General features: G+C 42.1%; 1 protein-coding gene across 1 annotated transcript; it reads right to left on the bottom strand.

Annotated features, from left to right (window-relative positions):
* Positions 1–18,638: 18,638 nt before the first annotated feature.
* Positions 18,639–19,466, bottom strand: LOC149228434 (uncharacterized). The gene has a single exon (XM_089380779.1). The coding sequence runs from the start codon at positions 19,464–19,466 to the stop codon at positions 18,639–18,641; it is 828 nt and encodes a 275-aa protein (XP_089236905.1).
* Positions 19,467–21,075: the final 1,609 nt, after the last annotated feature.

The raw sequence follows: 21,075 nt of genomic DNA, 5'->3' as shown, positions 1-21,075 counted from the left end.
AATTGATTAGAAACTCTTTAGGAAAATAGATATATGGTGCAGAACCAAAGGATGGGTTCTTTTCATGTGCAAGGATTTGTGTGGAGGTGTCGATGTTTCGAAATTCGTTGCAACAACATGGGGGATAACCACCCAGTCTAGGACTTGAATATCGTCCCTTTTCTGTTTGGAATACTGGGTCTGACTGGATATAATGGGACCAATTTCCCAATAAAATGTGATAGAATGGATAGAGTGTTTATAACCAAAAACTAAGTGATAGATGGGGGTGATTTATAAACTCAAATACATGTATATTAATCTATCTATTACCCAGGGTTACTTATGTTTATGCGATCTAGAATAATTGTCCTTAGTGCATGATAATAAAGATTAATCAAACACTTACAGAAATGAAAAGCATTTAAGATAATTATTTTGATTAAATAGTTAATCAAAATAATTGATGAAACTTGTATCACAATCAAATAACGTTAACAAATTGCTTATATATGTATTAAAGATGAAAATTCTAGCATGTTCAGAAATGATTTAATGCAAAACTGTGTTAGAAAGATACATATAATAAACAATATAAAGAGGAATGACTATCAATTCATAAACAAAACATAAATACAATGATAAAAGTACCTGATGTATGTTACTCTGCTCGGGAAAGAAATAGTTCTGGTACAGTCTTTCTCATTAAGATGGTTTTATAAGTACAAAAGTAAAAACTTCCAAAGCCTTCCATACAAAACCTTAGGACCCTGATCCAGTCATTCTATTAGGATAAAATTGAAAGTATAGAAGTGAAAGCTTCCAAAGTATTTCCTTATAAAATTTGGGGACCTTTTCTTTATAAATGTGAAAGGGTTTATATAACAAAAATAAAGTATAAAAATAGACAATACATAAAAAGTGTTGAGGAGGTTGAAACAACTCTCCTTAAAATAAGAGACAATAGGATAGAAATAGAAGTTGTTGAAATGACGAGCTCATGAATGCAATTGTGTCTATTCTTTCATTCGCTGCTTGAGCTTGTAAATATCTAACATTGGCTTAACTTCAGGGGGTTGACCTATCCTCAAGCGTAGTTGTCTAGTGGATGTTGCATTTGAAAGCGCAGGAAAGATATGAGTTGATGAGTCAACAAGGGAACAAAGCATTACCCATTGAATGTGTGGCTTCACAAGATATTTCTAGTACATATCCTAGTCGAGTTTTGCCAACTTTTAAATTTCTTCTTCCATTTCTTTAGAAATTTCTTGCCATTGCCTTTCCAGAACTTTAATATCAGGAAGATTACCAAGTGGGCATTCTTGAATCAGGTTGGCATTATGCAGGTTATCATTGATAGTTTCAATGATGTTATTGGCAGCATTGTTTTCCCTAGAGACTTCTCTTTCTACCTATTTCAACTGAATGTCCCAATCAATAAATAGTATTTCCTTATGAGATTCCTCTATTCTGGGAACGTCTTCTCCTTTGCCTTTTGGTGTATCCTGCCATGTTATAAATCTTGATATTTTATCATCAATTTCATTCAAAGTCACCCTCAGATCGGATGATTGATTCATTAGTGAATCACATTTGACACATAGTGGATTGATGATTAATAACTTTTGATAGAATATCCCTTGTTTCTTTGATAACATAGTGTTTAGTTCCAATGTTTCTTTTATAAAGTCTTGAACTTTAGGATTGTCCCTCAGCTGATCAAGTGAAAACTGGAGCTATCGAATTTGAGTATCCTTAGTACTGATCTATGCCTGATGTTGGAGCTTTAATTGATCAAATCTCTACTGGAGTTGAGACAATTGTGTCTTCACTTGTTGATCAATACTTTGTCTTTCCTCTACCAACTTTTGTTCCAACTGTTGAATTATTTCTTCCTTTTCCCTGATCAGTTGTCGAACTTCTGTTGCTTTATCAATCGTAGCAAATGCATAAGCACCTGAAAATTGTGACAAATTTGTTAAATTCTATGAAGGATAAGTTTGTGTATCCTTCCACACTATGTCCATTGGTATATCACAGGGAATCACTGTTGATGACGAATCTATTCTTCTCCTTTTCCTCTTTCTTTTCACCACATCCTGATGTTTGGGACTATAAAAGACACCAAGAGGAGGGATTTATTCCACTTTAAAGGAAATTTCTGATGAAGGGAATGTCAGGATGATTTCAATTTCTTCTGTGGTGACAACTTTATCAAAAGACCTATCAGTAAATGAGCTCTATTCAGTGTTCTGGGTTGTGTTGAATGTTTTCTCCAGCTCAATATTCTCTGCCTCTTGTTGTCCTTTAAGTTGTTGATCAAATTGTTTCCAAGCTTCATCCAATTCATTATTGAAGGGTGTTTTATCAGTGTGGATTTCTATGGATTTATCTTCCACTTAAATATCTTTAAAAACCTACTTTGTGTCTTGTTCGAATTTTGTTCTGAATTCTTCTTGGGAAATCGGTTGAGGAATCCTCAACAGATCCAAAGGGATGTTCTGCAGTCTTCTTTCCCTGTATTATTTGAATTGCGCTACCTTTTCTGGATTAAGTTTCAATGTAGCCAGTTGTTGTACTTGTGAAAATATCTCGGTGGAATCAAATAGGTTATCATAGTCATCATCTGCATGACTGAATTGCCAGATTTTTACTTGAGAAGTAACATTTTATGCTACTTTGTTTGGATCAAACTATCTGCTAGGCATAGTAGAATTATTTAAACATTTTATGTTATCAATTTCAAGCGAAGAATGCTTGAAATAATGTAGAGAATATACACCACATTGGATAAGGAATGAAGGCCATATATATTTCTTGGATTCCTTTAGGGTTTTTGTCAATCTATCCCCTATAGTTCGATAGGAAATCTCACTGACTAGTAGATTATTAGGGATATATAATGGGAGAACATGAGGAGGTTCCATACTTCCATAGACTCTAACATAGGTAAATATTTCTTCACCAAACCACCTACATATTGGTATGAAATCAATTTTTCCCTCTTTGGACAGTCTTGGGGCTCTTTTATCAAAAAAAAATTGGTAGCATGAATCCTTGGAAATTTTTATAAAAATGGGCGTGTAAATTAGATTCCCATAGGATTTTATGATATACATGGATAGGAGTGGGGCCTTGAATGGTCCATTTCTATAGGAAATCTCCCTGGCCAGTAGTTTGTTAGGGACATATAATGGGAGAACATGAAGAGGTGCCAGACTTCCATAGACTCTAACATAGGTAAATATTTCTTCACCAAACCACCTGCATATTGGTATGAAATCAGTTTTGGCTTCTTCGGACAATCTTGGGTGTCTTGATAAAAAATGGCTTGGTGTATTGGTATCATGAATCCTTGGAAAATTTTATAAAAATAGGCGTGGAAATTAGATTCCCAAAGGATTTTATGATATACATGGATAGGAGTGGGGTATTGAATGGTCCATTTCTATCCCATGGTTGGGAAATCTGAAGTGACAAACTGCATCCATGATATAAATGCGCTCATAAAGAATGGTGGGACTACTCTAGTAGTAACATACCGATTTTGTCTGTATTCTCACATTTGGGAGGTAATATTATTAGAAAGGATAGTGCCCCAATCCATTATATAAGAATATGATGCTACCTCCATAAGAGGAATCCATTCTACTGAGAATTTAGCTATATTAGGGTACCCAAATAGCCTACACATCATAGTTGCGATATAAGAATAGGGAGCGGTGAGAGAAGATATAGAGTACATACCCAACTTTTCATGTTTGTGTTTGTTTGGGTAGGATCTCCATCATTTAATTAGATCTGATTCCACCTCATTCTCGCTTGCAAATTGTTCGAGGAAATATTTTCCATATACCTTCTATGGGTCAGGTATATGGTACATTTTCTTCAAATCTTGAGCTATAAAAGACCCGATGACTGTTTTTCTTGAAGTCAAGAATGTCCTATTAGTGATATTGATGTTATCAATTATCCATTTCACCATATCGGTATAAGGAAGGATCTTGGGTCGAGAAATGATCCTGTGAAGAAAAGAGCTGGAAACTTCATAGTTGGAGGCTTCAAAAGATGAAGTAGCATCCATTGTTGCCACTCTCTGAATTACCTTGGGTCCTTCACTTTCAAGCAATTGATACATAGATTCCCATGAGGATGTTCCATTGTCTATCATGCACGTAGTGTCCAAGAAAAGCAGGGGTATTTCTGTTACATCGGAAGTAGAAGGTGTGGGTTTCGAAGCTTCCATGTATTTCTTTCCTTTCTTTGCATTGGTCATTCTATTACACTGATGCTTTTCAGGATTAACCTGTCATTGAAAACACATAGGAATGAAGAAAAATAGGTTTGAAATGCGGGAGCGTTTGAACATACAAGGTTTGAAATGATAGAGAGTTTATTTTAAATACGAAAAATATGAAATATCTACATACAGGCCATCAAATCACCTTGGGGCTTTAAATCATAAATACTGTTAGAAGTCCTTAATAACTAAAATCATGGCTTCACGTGATAATTTATTATTCCATTAATAGATTGTATCACAAAAACCTTTCAAACGATACTATTAAACATGTCTCAATGTGTTTTTGTTGGTTTTTTGGGGCTTGACCCAGGTTCAGAGGCGATTTAGCCAAAAAAATCCCGGTACTACTGGCCCTTTTGGCAATAGTACGCGGAATGAGGACTGAGGTCTCACTCGAAGTAGTATGGGAGGGTGCTAGAACCAGATTTCTGCATCGTGGAGATATCTGATGAGTTCAAGTGGTCCGCGGTTCAATCATGCGTGCACTTCGCTACGCACACTTACCCGTACCTCACAGCGTGAGACGCTGCCTTCACACAACCCTACTCAGGGACCAAATTCTATTATTACCCAATTCCTTACTAGTATTCCACCGTTAGTTTATTAACTTAGCTTACTTGCATGTGTAAAGTATACTTAACAATGTAAATCATTCATACAAGTGCGCGCAGTAAATAAACAATATATTTGCAATTGATATCAAACATGTAATAACTCAAGAATAAATACACATAATTTGGATAAAACTTCTTCTTATTATTCTCTTCTTCGGTTATAGACTCGACTCCTCCCTGCGCACTCAGTTGCAGGGGTCCACGCTCTCAACTACAGGGGTCCACGCACTCAGCTGCAGAGCCTTCTCCTACTCTACGACCCAAAGAAAAACTTAGACACTTGTGACTCAATCGCTTAGACTTGTTCCTATTCCATGCTTGGTTCTTTCTTACACTTAGAGCCTTGCTCTATTTATACAATCCCATGGTCTGCAGACCATGGGTAGGCCGACCTTACATTACAAACTAGGGCGGACAACCCTATGACTTTAACATACTTCCGAGCCGGCAATTCGCAGGGATTTACAACATTATGCGGTCAAAACATGGGCTTTGAGCCCCAAAACATGCCTCGAGGGGATTCCATGCCCAATAGGCCCCCAACACAAACATCATGACTCACCCTCGAGTCACTCTGTCGACACGACAGTATTCGCACAAAGTTCCTGCAAGTATCCTCGAACTGTGCTAATGTCGATAGCACACTGAGTCGCTGCTTGCTGAATCTGTTGCATCCTCTGTTCTGAGACCTCCGTGTCTAAGGCACTTCTCTGCATTAACGTGTGCATCCCCTGTATGTGCGCGAGATTTCATTCGATGTTTGCCGTGATAGTGAAAGCCTCGTCAATCCACAATTGGATGTGTGCTTTAAGAACTGCCTCCTTATGTCCCACCGCGTCCACTGGCTCCTTCAGTGCCTTCGCTTGCTGCATCCTAGCAAGCCGCTGAGTGAAGACTACTATCTCCGCAGTTCCTCTGACACTGTCGTATTGCTGTTGAAATTCTCGCACCTCTGTCTCCAGGTGCTGGATGTTGGGGTCCTCCTGCAGAGTTATGAGGACCTCAAGTGCTTGGTCCAACAAACTGGTACAGTCTTGCAATGCACCTCCAATTTCTTCCAATCCTGTTGCGATAATGCTAGCGCGTTGTTCTCGGACCTCCGGGGGAGTGGAAGGCTGCACTTTTAGTTGCAACTTGGCGATCTGAAGATTCAGCTCCAACTGAACCTTGGTCATTTCTTCTCTAGCCTTGCGGACTCCGGTTGCCAACCTATGGATCCGCACCTCTACTGGTAGATCTGCTGGGATGGCTAGCTCCAGGATGCGTCGACAAGTGTTGTCTACCACCTACACTAAATGTTGATTTTGCGACACCGATTTGTCACGCTGCAAACTGAGTTGTTCCATGTTTACCTTTTGTTCGCTTAGAACTTGGAAGGGCAACCAAATTAAGGCCAAGGCCTTTGATCATGTTAACCGCAAATATGTAAATCTCATTCATTGCTACTAAGGCCCCTTCCGATAAAACTATTGTGTTTTCCATCCGTGTGCGTAGCATATGCTCTGCTACCGAGGATCTTGCTACAAGGTGGGTCGAAAGGGTACTCACCGGAGGGGGCCACACCTGTAACTCCTATAGCTACGCACTGAAGGCCCCCAACATAGTTTGGTGCTCCTGCATAAAATCCTGAAGGGCCTCATTAGTGACATCGCGAACTGTCTCGCCAATGTCATGGAGGTCACCTTTGGTTAAGGTGATCAGGTCAATGGCCAACGTCGAGGCCTTGACCTTATTCTTCGGTCCTGTTCGCTCTGCCGTGTGTGGGCGCTTCAACTGTGTGGATGTGGTCCTTGGGTCCGCGCTCCCTTCTGCTGTTTCTTCTTTCTCTGCCTCCTGCCCCAGTGAGGACGTTGCTTGGTCCTAATCCATCTTTGTTGTTGCTTCTTCTACTGCCTGTGCTACTACTGCTACTTCTGCAGCCTTTTTTTCTCTGCGGCTTTCTATGTTGCTTCTCGCGTTGCCCTATCCTTAGCTACTGTTGTTTCCTTCCACCTTTTTTTGGCCAATTGTGTGACGTGTAGCTTAGCATCGTCCTTCTTCTTCTGCGTTGTCACCTTCTCAAGTTCTGCCAGATCTAGGGCGCGCCATTTCGGAGGCCATGTCTCTAAGACAGTAAAAATAGCGTCATCAGTGGCTACAAAAGGTAGCTTTGTCCACTGCCTCGCCGGATCCTTACGTGCCTTGATAAAAATGTTGTGCATATCCACTTTAAAGTTTGCAAAACTCTGTAGACTGTTGTACACCATGGGTGACAGGCTCGTCCTTCGATTGATCCACATCCAGATGCTCATCTCCATGAGCACCCAGAATATTTTGGTGTTGCGTCCTTTGTGGCCCAGAGCGAAGTGTACTTTGTGGCCTCGTAATTCTCTGTCAATGCTGGGGAATTGAGTGTCCTCCGGCAGTTCCCCCACAACGAGCATTATGGATAACAACAACCATGCATAGTGGAAGGTTTTACCCTGCTCCTAGGCTTCGCGACAATTCTTCAAAAATTCCTCGCAGAGGAATTCGGACCAGTTGAACTGGACCCCCTCTGCGCACTGCTCGGCCAGTGTGACCACCGGCATCGGTACCTCATCGGTGCGGAATTTCCTCACAACTTTGCCAGTCAGGAGTTGGGTTGCTATGCGTAGCCCTTTGTCCTTGATGCTGGAGATGGAGTAGCCCCTCTTCTTCTTCTCTAGCTTGTATTTTGTCTTCATGGCTTTTGCAAGGGCCAAATCACTTCCCTTTCCTTTTGCTATGATTGCAGGGTCCTTTCCTTTGCCGGGGAGTCGAGAAATGCGGTGGATTAGGTTTTTCGTGATGGGGATAGGCTCCTCCAGCAATAGGTACCCATCATGCACTAGGCAGAGCAGCTGCCTGATGATGAAAATGGTGATGGGTGTGTGGTGGAAATGCGGTATCCATAGTAAGTGCAGCAACCTGGCCTTTCCACACTGCGCAGCCACTTCCGTGGCTCTAATGTTGTCACCACCCCCTTAGTGTTTTGCTTCATGAGGTTCCCGATCTCTAGGTGAGGGAACTTCTCGCGGTCAGTGAGGTCCCAATCTTCAAACTTCATGGTTGGCACGCGGCCCAGGTGCGTGCCTTCAAACACTATGTCATCTGGGAGGAGTGGGGTCTGGAGTGAACTCTTAGTTTTGTCCAGGTCCTTTGGCACTTTGGTCTTCCCTTTCCATGGAGGGACATATGCGGGCAGTTTTGTTGCAGAGCATGTAGGTTGAATATCTTCCTCCATATCTTCGTCTTCTTCTGCTACGATGATAAGGGCCTGCAAATCCTCTTCTTCCTCATCTGTGTCGATCGTGACAAATTTCCATTTTTCTGCCATTGATAGCTTGTTGCGCAGCGGATTCCTTGGGGACATGCGTACTGGAGCCATTGCCTGTTTATCCTTTTTAGGTTTTGGCGTACGCGGTGATTTTGGGATCTCTGCCAGAACCCCGATGCCTTCTAGAACATCCTCCACCATTGGGGTTTGCATGGCCTCGCTGGCGGTTACCTCTTCAATTCCCAAACCATCCTTAGTTACTGTCATCGTATCTAGGTTGTATTCTGTCACTCGCGAACTTAGGGGCTCAATTATCGCTCGGCTCTCAATGCTCAGTGCTCTGCTCAATCGCTCAATTCTCAAATGACCAAGTGTTGTTTGCTGGGAATCCCTTTGTGTTTTATAGTGCCTTTTGAATTTGAATTTGACTGTTCCCCCCAATTCCGGTCCATTAATGCTTTCTTGGTGGCAGATTTTCCCAAATCTTGCCCATAAATCACGTCTTAAATGCCCGTTGCCCACTCCATTTGGCCTCAAGTCACACATCCCATCATGAATAGTGACTTCAACAGTCACTTTCTGGCCAATCCACACGGTAGTGTAGCCCACTGTGCGCAGTCGCAAACCCTGTAACGCTCTGCTTTTACGCGCATCCCCAATATCATGCAGCTCCCGGGTAGAATAGTTTATAGTCCCGCACTTCCTTTCAACTGCTTGGAGTGCTAAGACTGTCCTTCCTATGACTAGTTAGGTGGTCGCACCACCCATGTGGGGCTCCATCCCATATTCAAACCTAGTTAGCGGAGAATCCCCATTGTCCATTGTTGTGGTCAGCATCACACACTCTACTATTTGCAATGCACGACCTTGGTCACTATGTTTGGCGATATGCAGTGCAAGCCAAGGTAGCAGACTAACCAGTTCATGGCGATAGCTCTCAAATTTGTCAGCATGATCATATGCACCTTGCCTTATTATCCTAGTTTTCTTAGCGAGAAACTCTTCCTCTATCTCATCCTCCAGCTTCTTGACCTCTGCGTCCATCAAAGCATTTTTCTCTCTTAACTGTACCCTTTATTTTTCAAGTTCGCAGAGTCTAAAGTTTCCCCGTCAGATTTCTTCCTCAAGTCTAATGTGTTCTGTTTCTTGCGGTTGTATGATTCCTTCATTCCGGACTTCACGGACCATCGTATCTACAGGTGCTGCTATGCGTGGACTAGGCTTTGCATGCTCCATAGAGATTACAACATTTGCTTCATACGTTAGCGTCAGAAGTGCTCGTGTGGTCAGGTTTTTACACATGGTCCTATAAACCCATAGAATCACTGGTACGCATAGGTCCCAGTGAGTGCGTCTCACATGGTGGACAGTTTTCAGCACTTCGCACACCTTGTCAAATGCTTCCACGCAAATAATATTTGGCGCGCTTGGTCTTATCATACTTTGTTGTTCGCGCCCTCGTCTTTCCCGCTCCTACTTGTTGTTCATGTTTACTATCGTGAGGATGGTGTGCATTTGTGCAGGTTGCGTACCATATGCCTGTACCCATCTAGAGAGGTGGGCATGCAGGATATTTCGTCCATCATACTCGGCTTCCATCCACAACTGAGGCTTCCCAAACAGTATAAGCATCACCCTTCTACATTCACTCCAGTCATCAAAATGCTTCTAGCGCGTACCCCACCACCTTACGGGGTGTAGTGCGCAATGCCCATTTCAGAGCATCGAACCGCTGCTGTTATGGAACCTCGCTTTCAAATTTGTTTAGGAATTCATCCACTGCTGTGAACCCATCATACATAGGCAGATCCCTTACCTCTGTTGTCACGCAGTGCAGTGATCTTACCATCATTTTGTAATTGAGCATGGTTACCTCATGTAATCGGTTTTGCCATCGTTCTATTTCCTGGTTCGAATTTGATGTGCAAGAGCTTTTGTGCTCCCACGAATCCTACCATCCGCTGTAGGATTCACCCAATCCTGCTCTCGAGCGGTTATCTTGTAGATACAGTCTAGATCATCGTCACTCTCATCATCGCGCACTGGCTTTGTGTAGCATGATCCTTCCGAAGGGTCTAAAGGTACCACTATGCGCAGTGACTTTTTCTAAAAAATCATTTTGCGTTTCTTCAGATTTATCACTCTGTTCATGTCAGTGGCCCAATCTATTCCCAGTAGCGCGGGATAGGGATTTTTTTCATCGACAATCTCTATCACTTCAAAATCTGCAAACGCACTCGCACCTTCGATATCTACCATTATTCCTTACAATCTTCCCATCGGTAGGATCTTTTGCTGATGGCCATTTGCAATTAGATAGGAGACCATTGCAGCGCGGGCCTACCCATGCGCTCCCATGTCTTCTTTGGTAGTATGTTCGCGTCCAATCCTAGATCTAGAATGACTTGATCCATTTCATATTCCCCGATTTTCACAGTCAATCTCATATCCCTTCTTATTCGTGTTGTGTGCTTCCCAAGCTTTCAGAATACACGCGGTTCTCCTGACCCGGTGCACCTTGTGATGAGTTCCTGCAGTCCCTTGATAGCCTTGCTATCGTGCAGCAACTTCATGCATGTCTCCAGAAAGGTAGTAAGCATTGATGGGTCCATCTTCGGTTTTAGTTTGTCTTTACTACCTGAAGTGGAGGCCTTCGTGAAGCTATTCTTAGCTTCCATGAATGTCTCCTTCGTGCACTCCAAATTGAACTCTAGTTCCTTTGTAGGAGCCTTGCAAACCCAAGCACTCTCTTCGGGTTTCTTTCCCTTGTCATCTCTTGTAATGATACTACTTCGGAGCACGATGTTTACATTTGGATCCTCTTCACGTGGCTCAGACCTCATCATTTGCAGGTTCTGAGTCGAGGGAGGCTAGACTATTCCTTTATCGCGCAAACTTGCTATCAGTGTAGGGCAGTCCTCCGTCTCATGATCAAGCTAGGTATAATATAAACATGATGCTCTCATCGGATTTGTACAATCATAGGCATAATGCCCTGGCCCTCTGTAATTGTAACAAATTAGCTATCTGCGACCCCTTTCTGGTCCCATTACACCTCGACCTTGTCTGCGCCCCTAAAATCTAGTGCGCGCCATCCATGCATTTTGATTGAGGGCTCGCATTTCGGTCTGAAGTCTGTAGGCAGGAGTTCGATCCATCATCAGTTCATAACTTCTACAGGTACGCTCATCATGGCCTACTGACCTGTAGAAATTATAGAACAATTGTTGGGACGTCTGCATATACTTCTATAATAGGCGACAATTATTTGTAGCGTGCTTCCCTCCTATCTAACAAATCGCACACCATAATGCATGCACCGTGCTCGACCCTGATTGTGCCTTTGGTCTCAGCGGCATTTGCCCTCCTCCCACTAAGTAGTTCGCGAAGATTGGACAATGGTCCTTGTCATGTCCCTGGCCTTACACTTTATGCACCATACCTCCTCGTTCGCCTCTGGGCGAGTTGTCTTATCCTATTTCAAACTCTGCATTTCCAGACTTAAATTTTTCAGTTGCGTGTGGATTTATTGGACTCACAGGCTAGGATCTTGTATTGGGGTCTCGTGTAGTCTCATTGCAATCTCCAAATCTTCGGCCTAGGTGGATAAGTTCTGCTGCAATAGCGTCGTCCTTAGATGTGGCATTAGTGATGCTACAAACCATGCACAGTGCTGCCCAACCATCAAGTTCATGTTAACTTCGCGAATCATACCCTTCAGTCTTTGATCTAGCTCCCAGCGTGTCTCACCTAGAAGCATCACGATTTCCTTAAACCTGATAATCGACTGTGTCTCCGATTTTGGCCTGCTGAATTCCCTGTTCAACACAGCTTGGATATCCACGATCCGTGCGTTTGGATTGTCATTAAAATTCTTAATGTATCATGTCAATGCACGATCCTGCAATGCGCTTACCAACATTTCCTTCTTTATATTGTCATCCACGACTCCTTGTGCTTCCCATATAGCCTTTACCACGGACCAAAATTGGTCTGGATCTTCGTTCCCTACTCCTTTGAACACCGACAATTTTATCGTGCTTGCCATATTGAACTGTGGTGGTGGCGGGTGGAGATGGGGGTTAAGATGGTGACACTGGTGGTGGTGTAGGTTGGGGTGGTATGCGCGGAATTTTCTGCCTTATTAGACTAATCACACTCCTTGGTGAAACCTTTGCGAGCTCTTCCTCGCTTTCTCGCCAAGGTGAAATCAAGAAGCTAGTCTCTAATTATTTGCTATTTCCATTTTTGTAGATCCTCCCACTTCGTGTAGCCCCAAACATCAATTTATTCACATAACCCCCTTTTCACACAGTAGCATTTCAATCCAAGTGTTCAAATATTTAGTGTACTTACCTCGCGGTCCTTTGAGGAAGCATCGCTCCACCTCACTGTAGCTGACTGATGTGTCTACCGTGAATTCGGTGATAAGCCCTCCTATAATTTGATCGAGCCAATGGTCCACAATGCACGCGATCTTATCTTTTGATCCTTCTAATCTGCGCACCAAATCTGGAGTCCACATAATCGGTTTGTCGAGCCTACACCTTCCTTGACTATCTCCTAGCTTTGCAATCCACTTGTACAACTCAGAGGGGAAGGATGCAAAGAAAATTTCATAGATTTCCGTATATACATAGTGCTCTAATCGCTGTTCCTTCGATACTTGCAGATTCCTGTTTTCCTGTGCCGCGAACTTGTGAATCTTTCTGTCTAGCCACCCTTCAATTTCTTTCTTTGTTGGATTCCAGTGACACGACATTAGACATCTCTTATGCAGATCCTAGTTCGACAATGGAACCATTTGTTGGCTTGTCAGGGCCTGACCTAGGTTCAGAGGTGATTTATCCAAACAAATATTGGTACTATTGGCCCTTTCGCCAATAGTCCGCGGAGTATGGACTGAGGTCTCACTCGAAGTAGTATGGGAGGGTGCTGGAACCAAGTTTCCGTACCCTGGAGATGTTTGATGAGTTCAAGTGGTCCACGGTTCGATCCTGCATGCATGTCGCTACGTGCACTTACCCGTACCTCACAGCCTGAGATGCTACCTTCACGTAGCCGTACTTTCGGATTGAATGCTGTTATTACCCAAGTTCTTACTAGTATTCCATCGTTAGTTGATTAACTTAGCTTACTTGCATGTGTAAAGTATACTTAGAAATATAAATCATTCATGCAAGTGCACACGATAAATAAACAATATATTTGCAATTGATATCAAACATGTAATAACTCAAGAACATATACACAGTATTTGGATAAAACTTCTCTTTATTATTCTCTTCTTCGGTTACAGAGTTGACTTCGCCCTGTGCACTCAGCTGCAGGGGTCCATGCACTTAGCTGCGGAAAACTTGGCCTCTGCACACTCAGCTATAGAGCCTTCTCCTACTCTACAACCCAAAGACACACTTAGACACTTGTGACTCAATCCCTTAGACTTGTTCCTATTCCATACTTGGTTCTTTATTACACTTAGAGAATCTCTCTATTAATAAAATCCCATGGTTCGTAGACCATGGGTAGGCTGACCTTATATTACAAACTAGGGCGGACAACCCTATGACTCTAACATACTTCCGCACCCGCAATTCACGGGACTTTACAACATTATTCGATCAAAACATGGGCTTTGAGCCCCAAAACATGCCTCGGGGCGATTTCATGCCCAACAATTTTCTCGATATGCGATTGCGATACTATTATATCGGCGGGTTGGGTATCGGAAGTCTGTGATGCGATGATCGTAATATCGCAATCGGGGGTTTGGAGCGAAGGACAATGGAAATTACCAAAGGCCTTTTGCAATTGCAAAATTGTGAGGAATGATGTGGCAGTGGAGCGGGCTCGACCGATGACTTTACTAAACACACTTTTCCTTTGTTTTATTTATTCTTATGATTTTATTAAAATCACTCTTTAAATAAAGAGCTTTATCACAATCGGAAGATCAGAAGTGAATGGAACGGGCCACCTTTTTCCAATTTGCGATTCATTCAGATGCAACATTTTTATAGGGCTGCGTTAATTGTTATATCGGGTCCGAAATTTTTATCGCATATCACAATAGGAGTGGTGACCGAGGTTTTTTTATATCGTTCTCATTATAAGTTTTGCAATATAGGTAAGCTTTGATGTAGAGAGGCTATGTTAACAATACTCAAGGTTTTTTAAGTTTTAAGTATGTTTCTGTTCTCAGGGGCTACTTTATCACATCACATCATTTCAAAAGGAAAAGCAGGGAGTCGCTCATTAGGACTTGCGAAGTGCAAAAACGTCGTGATTTCTTTAAGGCCAGCTCGTTTGATTTGTTTGGGCCAATGAAATTTTAATTTTCATTCAAATAAACTCGGATTTGTCCTTTTAAAACACCTAAATGTTTTATTTTTTTATGATTTTGAAAAATTTAAAGGGTCCCCATTATTTATATAATAATTTCCTAAGAGATTTATATATAAATAAATGGGGGGTTGTTGAATAGCACAACAATTGGCGATTCACTAGAAGAACCAATTATCTCTGATTTATAATAATGAAATTTCTAAAACTTTACTAAGTAAAAATAATTCAGGAAAGGAAAAATATTTTCGAAATATTTAGATAAGTAAAATTACTCTAAATATAAAAAAACTCACTTAATCATAATTCCTTTTAAATCCTCTTATAGATGAAAATACTTTTTGTCTATATCAGTCCTTAATTGGTTGTAAAGATAAAGTAGGGGGCTTCTACAACTTAGCCTTTTAGTATACTCATTTGTCATAGGTAGAGCCACTACTGCCAGCAAGCGTTCATAGCCTCGACAGGGTTACCTTTTAACCATCAATGATTTAGAATCCCATCCATTTAAGAGTTTAGTCTTTAGAGATAATTTCCTTTTTGCTCAGGCAAGAATCAGACCTTCTATTCAACTAAATCAACAAAAAAAGTTACATAATATACATGTAAGAAAATGTCACATGCGCACTCACTTTACAAACCACAAAGCTTAGGAGAATCACCCTTAGATATACAGATATCTCTGCAAATCTGAGCCAACGATCTCCCACCATGGAAGTCTGCGGAATTGATGGGAGTCAGATGAACATCGATCCTGGAACCATTTGTCACTTGGTCATTGGCTTTGCCGAAAGTTCGATTGTGGTTGATTTGATGCCCGATAACTCGGGAAACAATGGCCACTCCAGCTCGGTCCCACCACCAACTAACCTGATCAACCTTAGCCTTTGATTTGCTGCCTCTCGATCCAACGACGGTGAAGAATATCGCGCGGACTACATGCACACTCATTACCCGCATGATAAAGGTGGTATTACCATTGAGTCTGAAGCCACATGTCGCATGTTGAATGGCATGGCATCCATTTCTTAAAAAATGCTTTAGTACATAGAGCCGCATGATAACCCAGGTTAATGTATCAAAACTTCTCCGGTCCCACCTCCAACAAGCATGACCTTTCTTCGCCCTAGATCTTCTGCCACCCGATCCAACGACTGAACCTAATTTTGGGTTGAAGAGTTGCGCAGGATGTACCTGGCCTATGAAGGCGACATTCTCAGTCTGCCGAGGGCCACGAGTACCTCCTTTTGTGGTATCGGAGACTTTCTGGTGAAACCACTTCCAGCACCTTTGAGCTTCCGGTAAATCTGGTAGCGTCTGCAAAACCCCCTTTCTCTGAGAAGAAGTCCTGGAACCATTTTTTAGTTTTCCTGTCTTTCTACTCTGCCTGCCATTCCTCTGTCTTCTTTTTCTATATAAGGCACAAAACTTAGCCTGTCTATCATTTGTGCCTTTAACTGTCATCATCTGAGATTTCTATTAATTGATTTCCTTTGGCGTTTTGGTGATGCTCCCTATCTTCACATGCCAGAGTACTGCAGTCCTCGCGAAGCTGTCCAGTTTGGACATTCTCCCAAACTAGGCACTTGTTTTCTCGTGTGTAGATCACTCCTTCATTGGCTAATCTGTCTGCCACTCTGTTGGCCTCTCTTCGCACATGAACAAAGCTCAGAGTTTTAAGTGTTCTGAGGTAAGAATGGACTCTATGAAACACTTGCGATAGTCTCCAGTTCATTGAAACTTTAACTGGTGCTGAACTAGTGCTGATTATTTTAACTGAGTTGATCATTAATTCTGAGTTTGCCTCTATAATTGTATTGGGTAGATTGTATTCTATTAGGATTTCTAAGCCTTGCTCAATGGCCATGAGTTCCGCCATATTGTTGGTGGCCCTCCCCAAATGACTATGAAAGATAACTTGGATGTTGCCCTCTGCATTTCTGATGGCTCCGCCGTAACCAACATTCCCTGGGTTCCCTTTTGAAGCTCCATCAATGTTTAGTTTCAAAAAGCCATGAGGGGGAGGTTTCCAGAAGGCTTTGTTTTCTGTTCTTTGCCTTGCTTTCTTATTGGTATTTGTTGTATCATAAGCCTGAAGACCCAGCTGTTGAATGATGAGGATGTCTCTTGGAACAGGGGGTTTCCCGGGAGGTTGCTTCATAAAGACTTTAACTGTTTCTCTGAGCTGATTAAGAATCTGAACCACAATACCTTGAGTTGAGCTGGATTTATTCTTGAAGATTCTATTGTTGCATTCTTTCCACACATCCCAGATCAAGAAGCCCGGGATCAATGTCCAAGCCACATTGACTGTTTCATTTTTCGAGAAGTCTTTCCTCCAATTCTTTAAAGTTTTTGTGATGTCATTTTCCTTTCTGTCTGTTTGGTTGAAGATAGAGGCTACCCAGTTCCAGATGGAGGAGGTGAACTCACATAAGCTGAGAAGGTGATCCATTGTCTCCTCCTGACGCCCACATAAGTGACACTTAGAAGGCCCTACAAAACCTCTTTTTTTGAGATTTTCCCAGGTTATAATTTTTTTGTGTAGAACTAGCCATATGAACATTTTGATTTTCATCCGGTGAGGATTGCTCCAAATGTTTCCCCAAGTCTTGTCAGTGTTTGAATAGTCAAATCCTATGATTATTCTTTTGGCTTCTTTGAGGTTGAAATTACCTTCGTTATTTCTACCCCATCTAAGAATATCATCTGAAGTTGAGGTCAGAATCTGTCTCTTTTCTAGGATGTCTTCCAGAATTTTTGCTTGGGTTCTCAAAGGGGTTTCTGCACTGTAAGATGGTACTCTCCATAATCTCCATTTCCTTTCCCCTCTAGACTGGTCCCAAAAATCACTTACCCTCTTGAGCCCCTTATTAAGGGTATCATTTTTGATGATGTCTAGACTGTCTCTGCATAGATTCTGTTCCTGCTGCCAGTTGTCCTCCCAGAACCAGGCCAGGTTCCCATTTTTAATCTCCCAGAAGCTGTGATTCTGAATTAAAGTTCTATTCTCCCAAGCCTTGTTCCAAATATGAGAACCCCTGATGTGCCCTGACATACGAATGTGGTCCTTTTCCTGCCAATTTGTTGCATACTTTTGTTTCCATAACTTGGCCCAAGGATTGTTGGACTCTTTTAGCCATCTCCACCAAAGTTTGGCCCCCAGGACCTTGCTTAGGGTGTCCGGGTCGTGGAGTCCTAAACCACCATGGGTTTTGGGTTTACAGAGTTTGTCCCACGCTACCAGGGCCCATTTCTTCTTCTCTTCCCCTTTACCCCAAAGGAAGTTTCTTTGAATGTTCCTGATCTGCTGTAAAACTCCTTTAGGGACTGGAAGTGCAGAGAACATGAAGATTGGAATGGTCTGAAGTACCGCCTTTGTAAGAACTAGTCTTCCTGCTAAATTTAAGGATCTATGAGTCCAGTTATTGACCTTGTCCTTAAGCTTATTTGTAACTACCTTATTTAGAGGCTTGTCAGTAAGAGGCATACCTAGATATTTAGAGGGAAGATTCTCTCATTGAAAACTGAGAATTTTGGAGAGATGTCTTTGAATTGAAATGTCTGTATTGAAAAAGAAAACTTTGGATTTTGAAAGGCTTGCCTTTGTGTCAATAGCAAGGGTGAAGTCATTCAAGATTTGCTTAAAGGCTTTGGCTTCCTTGACAGTGGGTGTGCCTTGTAGCATTGTGTCATCCACAAATTGTTGATGCGTCAAAACCTCCCCATTTTGAGTTAGTTTTAGCCCCTTGATTCTTCCTTCCTCCTTGGATGCATTAATTGTTCTGCCCAATGCTACCATCATGAGAATGAAAAGGAATGGGGAGAGAGGATCTCCTTGCCTAAGGCCTCGTGAAGGCCTGAAAGTGTAGGAAGGTGAGCCGTTAAGAAGGATAGAGCAACTTGCTGAGTTCACCAGATCCATGACCCATTTTATCCAGTTGAAGTCAAAGCCATAAGCTTTAAGGATTTCCTTTATGTATTGCCAGCTAAGTTTATCATAGGCCTTGACTATATCCAGCTGTATTATCATACCTGTTTACTTATAGGTCTTGAGGGAATGGACCACTTCATGCGCTTGGATGATGTTGTTGAGGATTTGTCTTTCCTCCACATACCCAGTCTACTCCTCTAAAACAACCACATCAAGAATGTCGTGTTTGACTGTTTCCCAACAAGTTTTGAAGAAATCTACATTGAAACCATCCGGACTTGGGGCTTTCCCGTTGTGCATCTCTTTGATCACTTCTTTGACCTCTTCCTCCGTTACTTGCCTATTGAGATTGCAGTTGTCTTCCCTGGTCACCATCTTGGGAATATTCTTAGTGAAGTTCTTAATGGAGTGTGATCTATCAGCCAAGGTTTCCATTGCTATGCTTTTAAAGTGTTGAAGGAGCATTGTTTCCATTTCCTTGTGAGTCTTTAACTCCTTTCCTTGTGTATCCAATAGCTTCATGATTTTGTTATGAGCCCTGTGTTTCATAGTGGATTTATGGAAGAATCTGGTGTTTCTCTCCCCTTCTTTAATCCACTTCACTCTAGATTTCTGTTTCCAGAAGATCTCCTCCTGCTGACATCTATTATCCCATTCCTGCTGTAAAGAGTCTGCCACTACCTTCCTCTCCTCTGTGAATCCTTCCTTGATGAGAATTTGATTGATTTCTTGTAATTTACTTTCCACTTCTCTCTTGGCTTCGAAAATGTTACCAAACTCATTTCGGTTCCATTCTTTGAGATTTTGTTTGATATGTTTAAGGCGCTGATGTAGGATGAACATTTTTGTGCCCTGAATGGGCATGTCTTCCACCCACCACTTACTAATGTTATTGGAGAAGTTTGGATGAGTGAGCCAAGCATTTTCAAACCTGAAAGGTCTGTTTCTTGGGGTTCCAATGCAAGAAGCTTCCAACTGAATAGGCCAGTGATCTGACCCCCAAAAGGAAGAATCCATGCGGTCATGGAGTGACCCGATAGAAGGAGATCCTCCGAAACTAAGAAGCGGTCTAATTTTGAAGCAACTTGGGTTGTTCCCCCTCTCTTGTTATTCCAAGTGAAGATGCCATTTATAGTCTCCATGCTCACCAGTCTCATGTTGTCTAAGAAGTTCTGGAATGTGAGTGAGTCTCGCCCCAACATTCTGCTTCCCCCCCTTTTTTTTTTTTTCTGAAAGTGATTTGATCATATTGAAGTCCCCCCCCAAAATCTAGGGGATGCTAGGATGTCTTCCTCTTAGTTCCTCTAGTGAGGTGAGTAGTCTTAGTTTGTCCTCAAGCAATTGAGGGCCATAGACATTTGTAGTCAAGTAACAATCTTTGTCCCCCAGCGGTTGAATAATAATAGAGAGATGATTTCTGGAAGCTTCTGCATCTGTGATCTCAATTTTTTTAGGATTCCAAAGGGTAAGAATTCCCCCCACTGTGTTGTTGGCTTTGACCTCCAGGTACTCATAGTTGTTGAGCCATTTGCTGTGAAGGTCCCTGATCTTTTCTATTGAGCATTTGGTTTCCTGTATGAAAACCATATCTGGTTTTTCTTCTTTTATTCTATTACTGAGATTTCTTTGCTTTCTTTTGCTACCTAGCCCCCTAATGTTCCAGGTTGTGAGCTTCATAATGAGGTGTTTGTAAAAGAGTAACTGGTAAGATCTTTCATCTTACCTGAATTAATCAGGAGTTTCCCGCATTCTGATAGGAGATCATTCTGTTTTCTTCTTCCTCTTTTTTTCCTGGATTTTTGGTGGAGCATCCTGGTGAGATCTCCATCTGTTTGACCCCTTTATTCTCCTGGCTATCATAGTGTCGTTTGACTCTAGCAGCCTTTTTTTGGGATCTACTGAGGTAGAGTTGTTGCACTCTGTCAAACTGCTCTTGTGGCAGAGATTCAATCCCTTTGTTAGTGCCCTGTTCTAGAAACTGTTCAAGTTCCAGGTTCTCCCTCTCAAGGATCTCCTGTAGTTCTTGGTCTTCTGTTCCTACTTCGTTGGGGGTCATATCCTGGTCTTCTCCAAGTCCTGTGTTGTTTTGTGGGTCCTCCTTCCTTTCTTTGTCATCCTGTGTTATGTCCATATTATCTTCTCTTTCCCTTTCTGTTGAGGTTTTCCCCATATCTCTACTCTTTTCATTTTCTTCCCCCTCCTCTTCTAGAGTCTCAAAACTGTTGTGACTTGGTAGGTTATACTCACTAGGTTTTTTTTGGTGCTTTTTCCCCCCTCCTTTCCCCTTGCTTGCCACTTTGGTGAAACCTTTAGGGTCTTTACCAATGTTGCCTTTCTGATTATTCTCTCTTTTGTTAAGTGGGCATTCTTTGAAGAGATGCCCATGTTCATGACATTTGCGGCATCTGAACGGGATGTGTTCATAGTCGACTGCCTGGATCCATTCCTCATCATAAACTTCCAGGATGACCTCATCTGGGAGTGCTCCCGATAAATCCATTTCAACGCATATGCGCGCGAAGGAAGTGTATTTACCACACAGAGTAGCCTCTGATATTTTTATAAAATGACCTAGTTTATTGCCTATAGCTCTTAAGGATTCCGGCAACCAGTAATCTAAAGGTAA

The sequence above is a fragment of the Pinus tabuliformis genome, chromosome J (genome assembly GCF_031772625.1).
Source record: "Pinus tabuliformis cultivar Carrire ecotype Pingquan chromosome J, CPIR1, whole genome shotgun sequence".
Lineage (NCBI taxonomy): Eukaryota > Viridiplantae > Streptophyta > Pinopsida > Pinales > Pinaceae > Pinus > Pinus tabuliformis.
The sequence above is the reverse complement of the archived record's forward strand: the minus strand, read 5'-3'. Positions and strand labels throughout refer to the sequence as shown.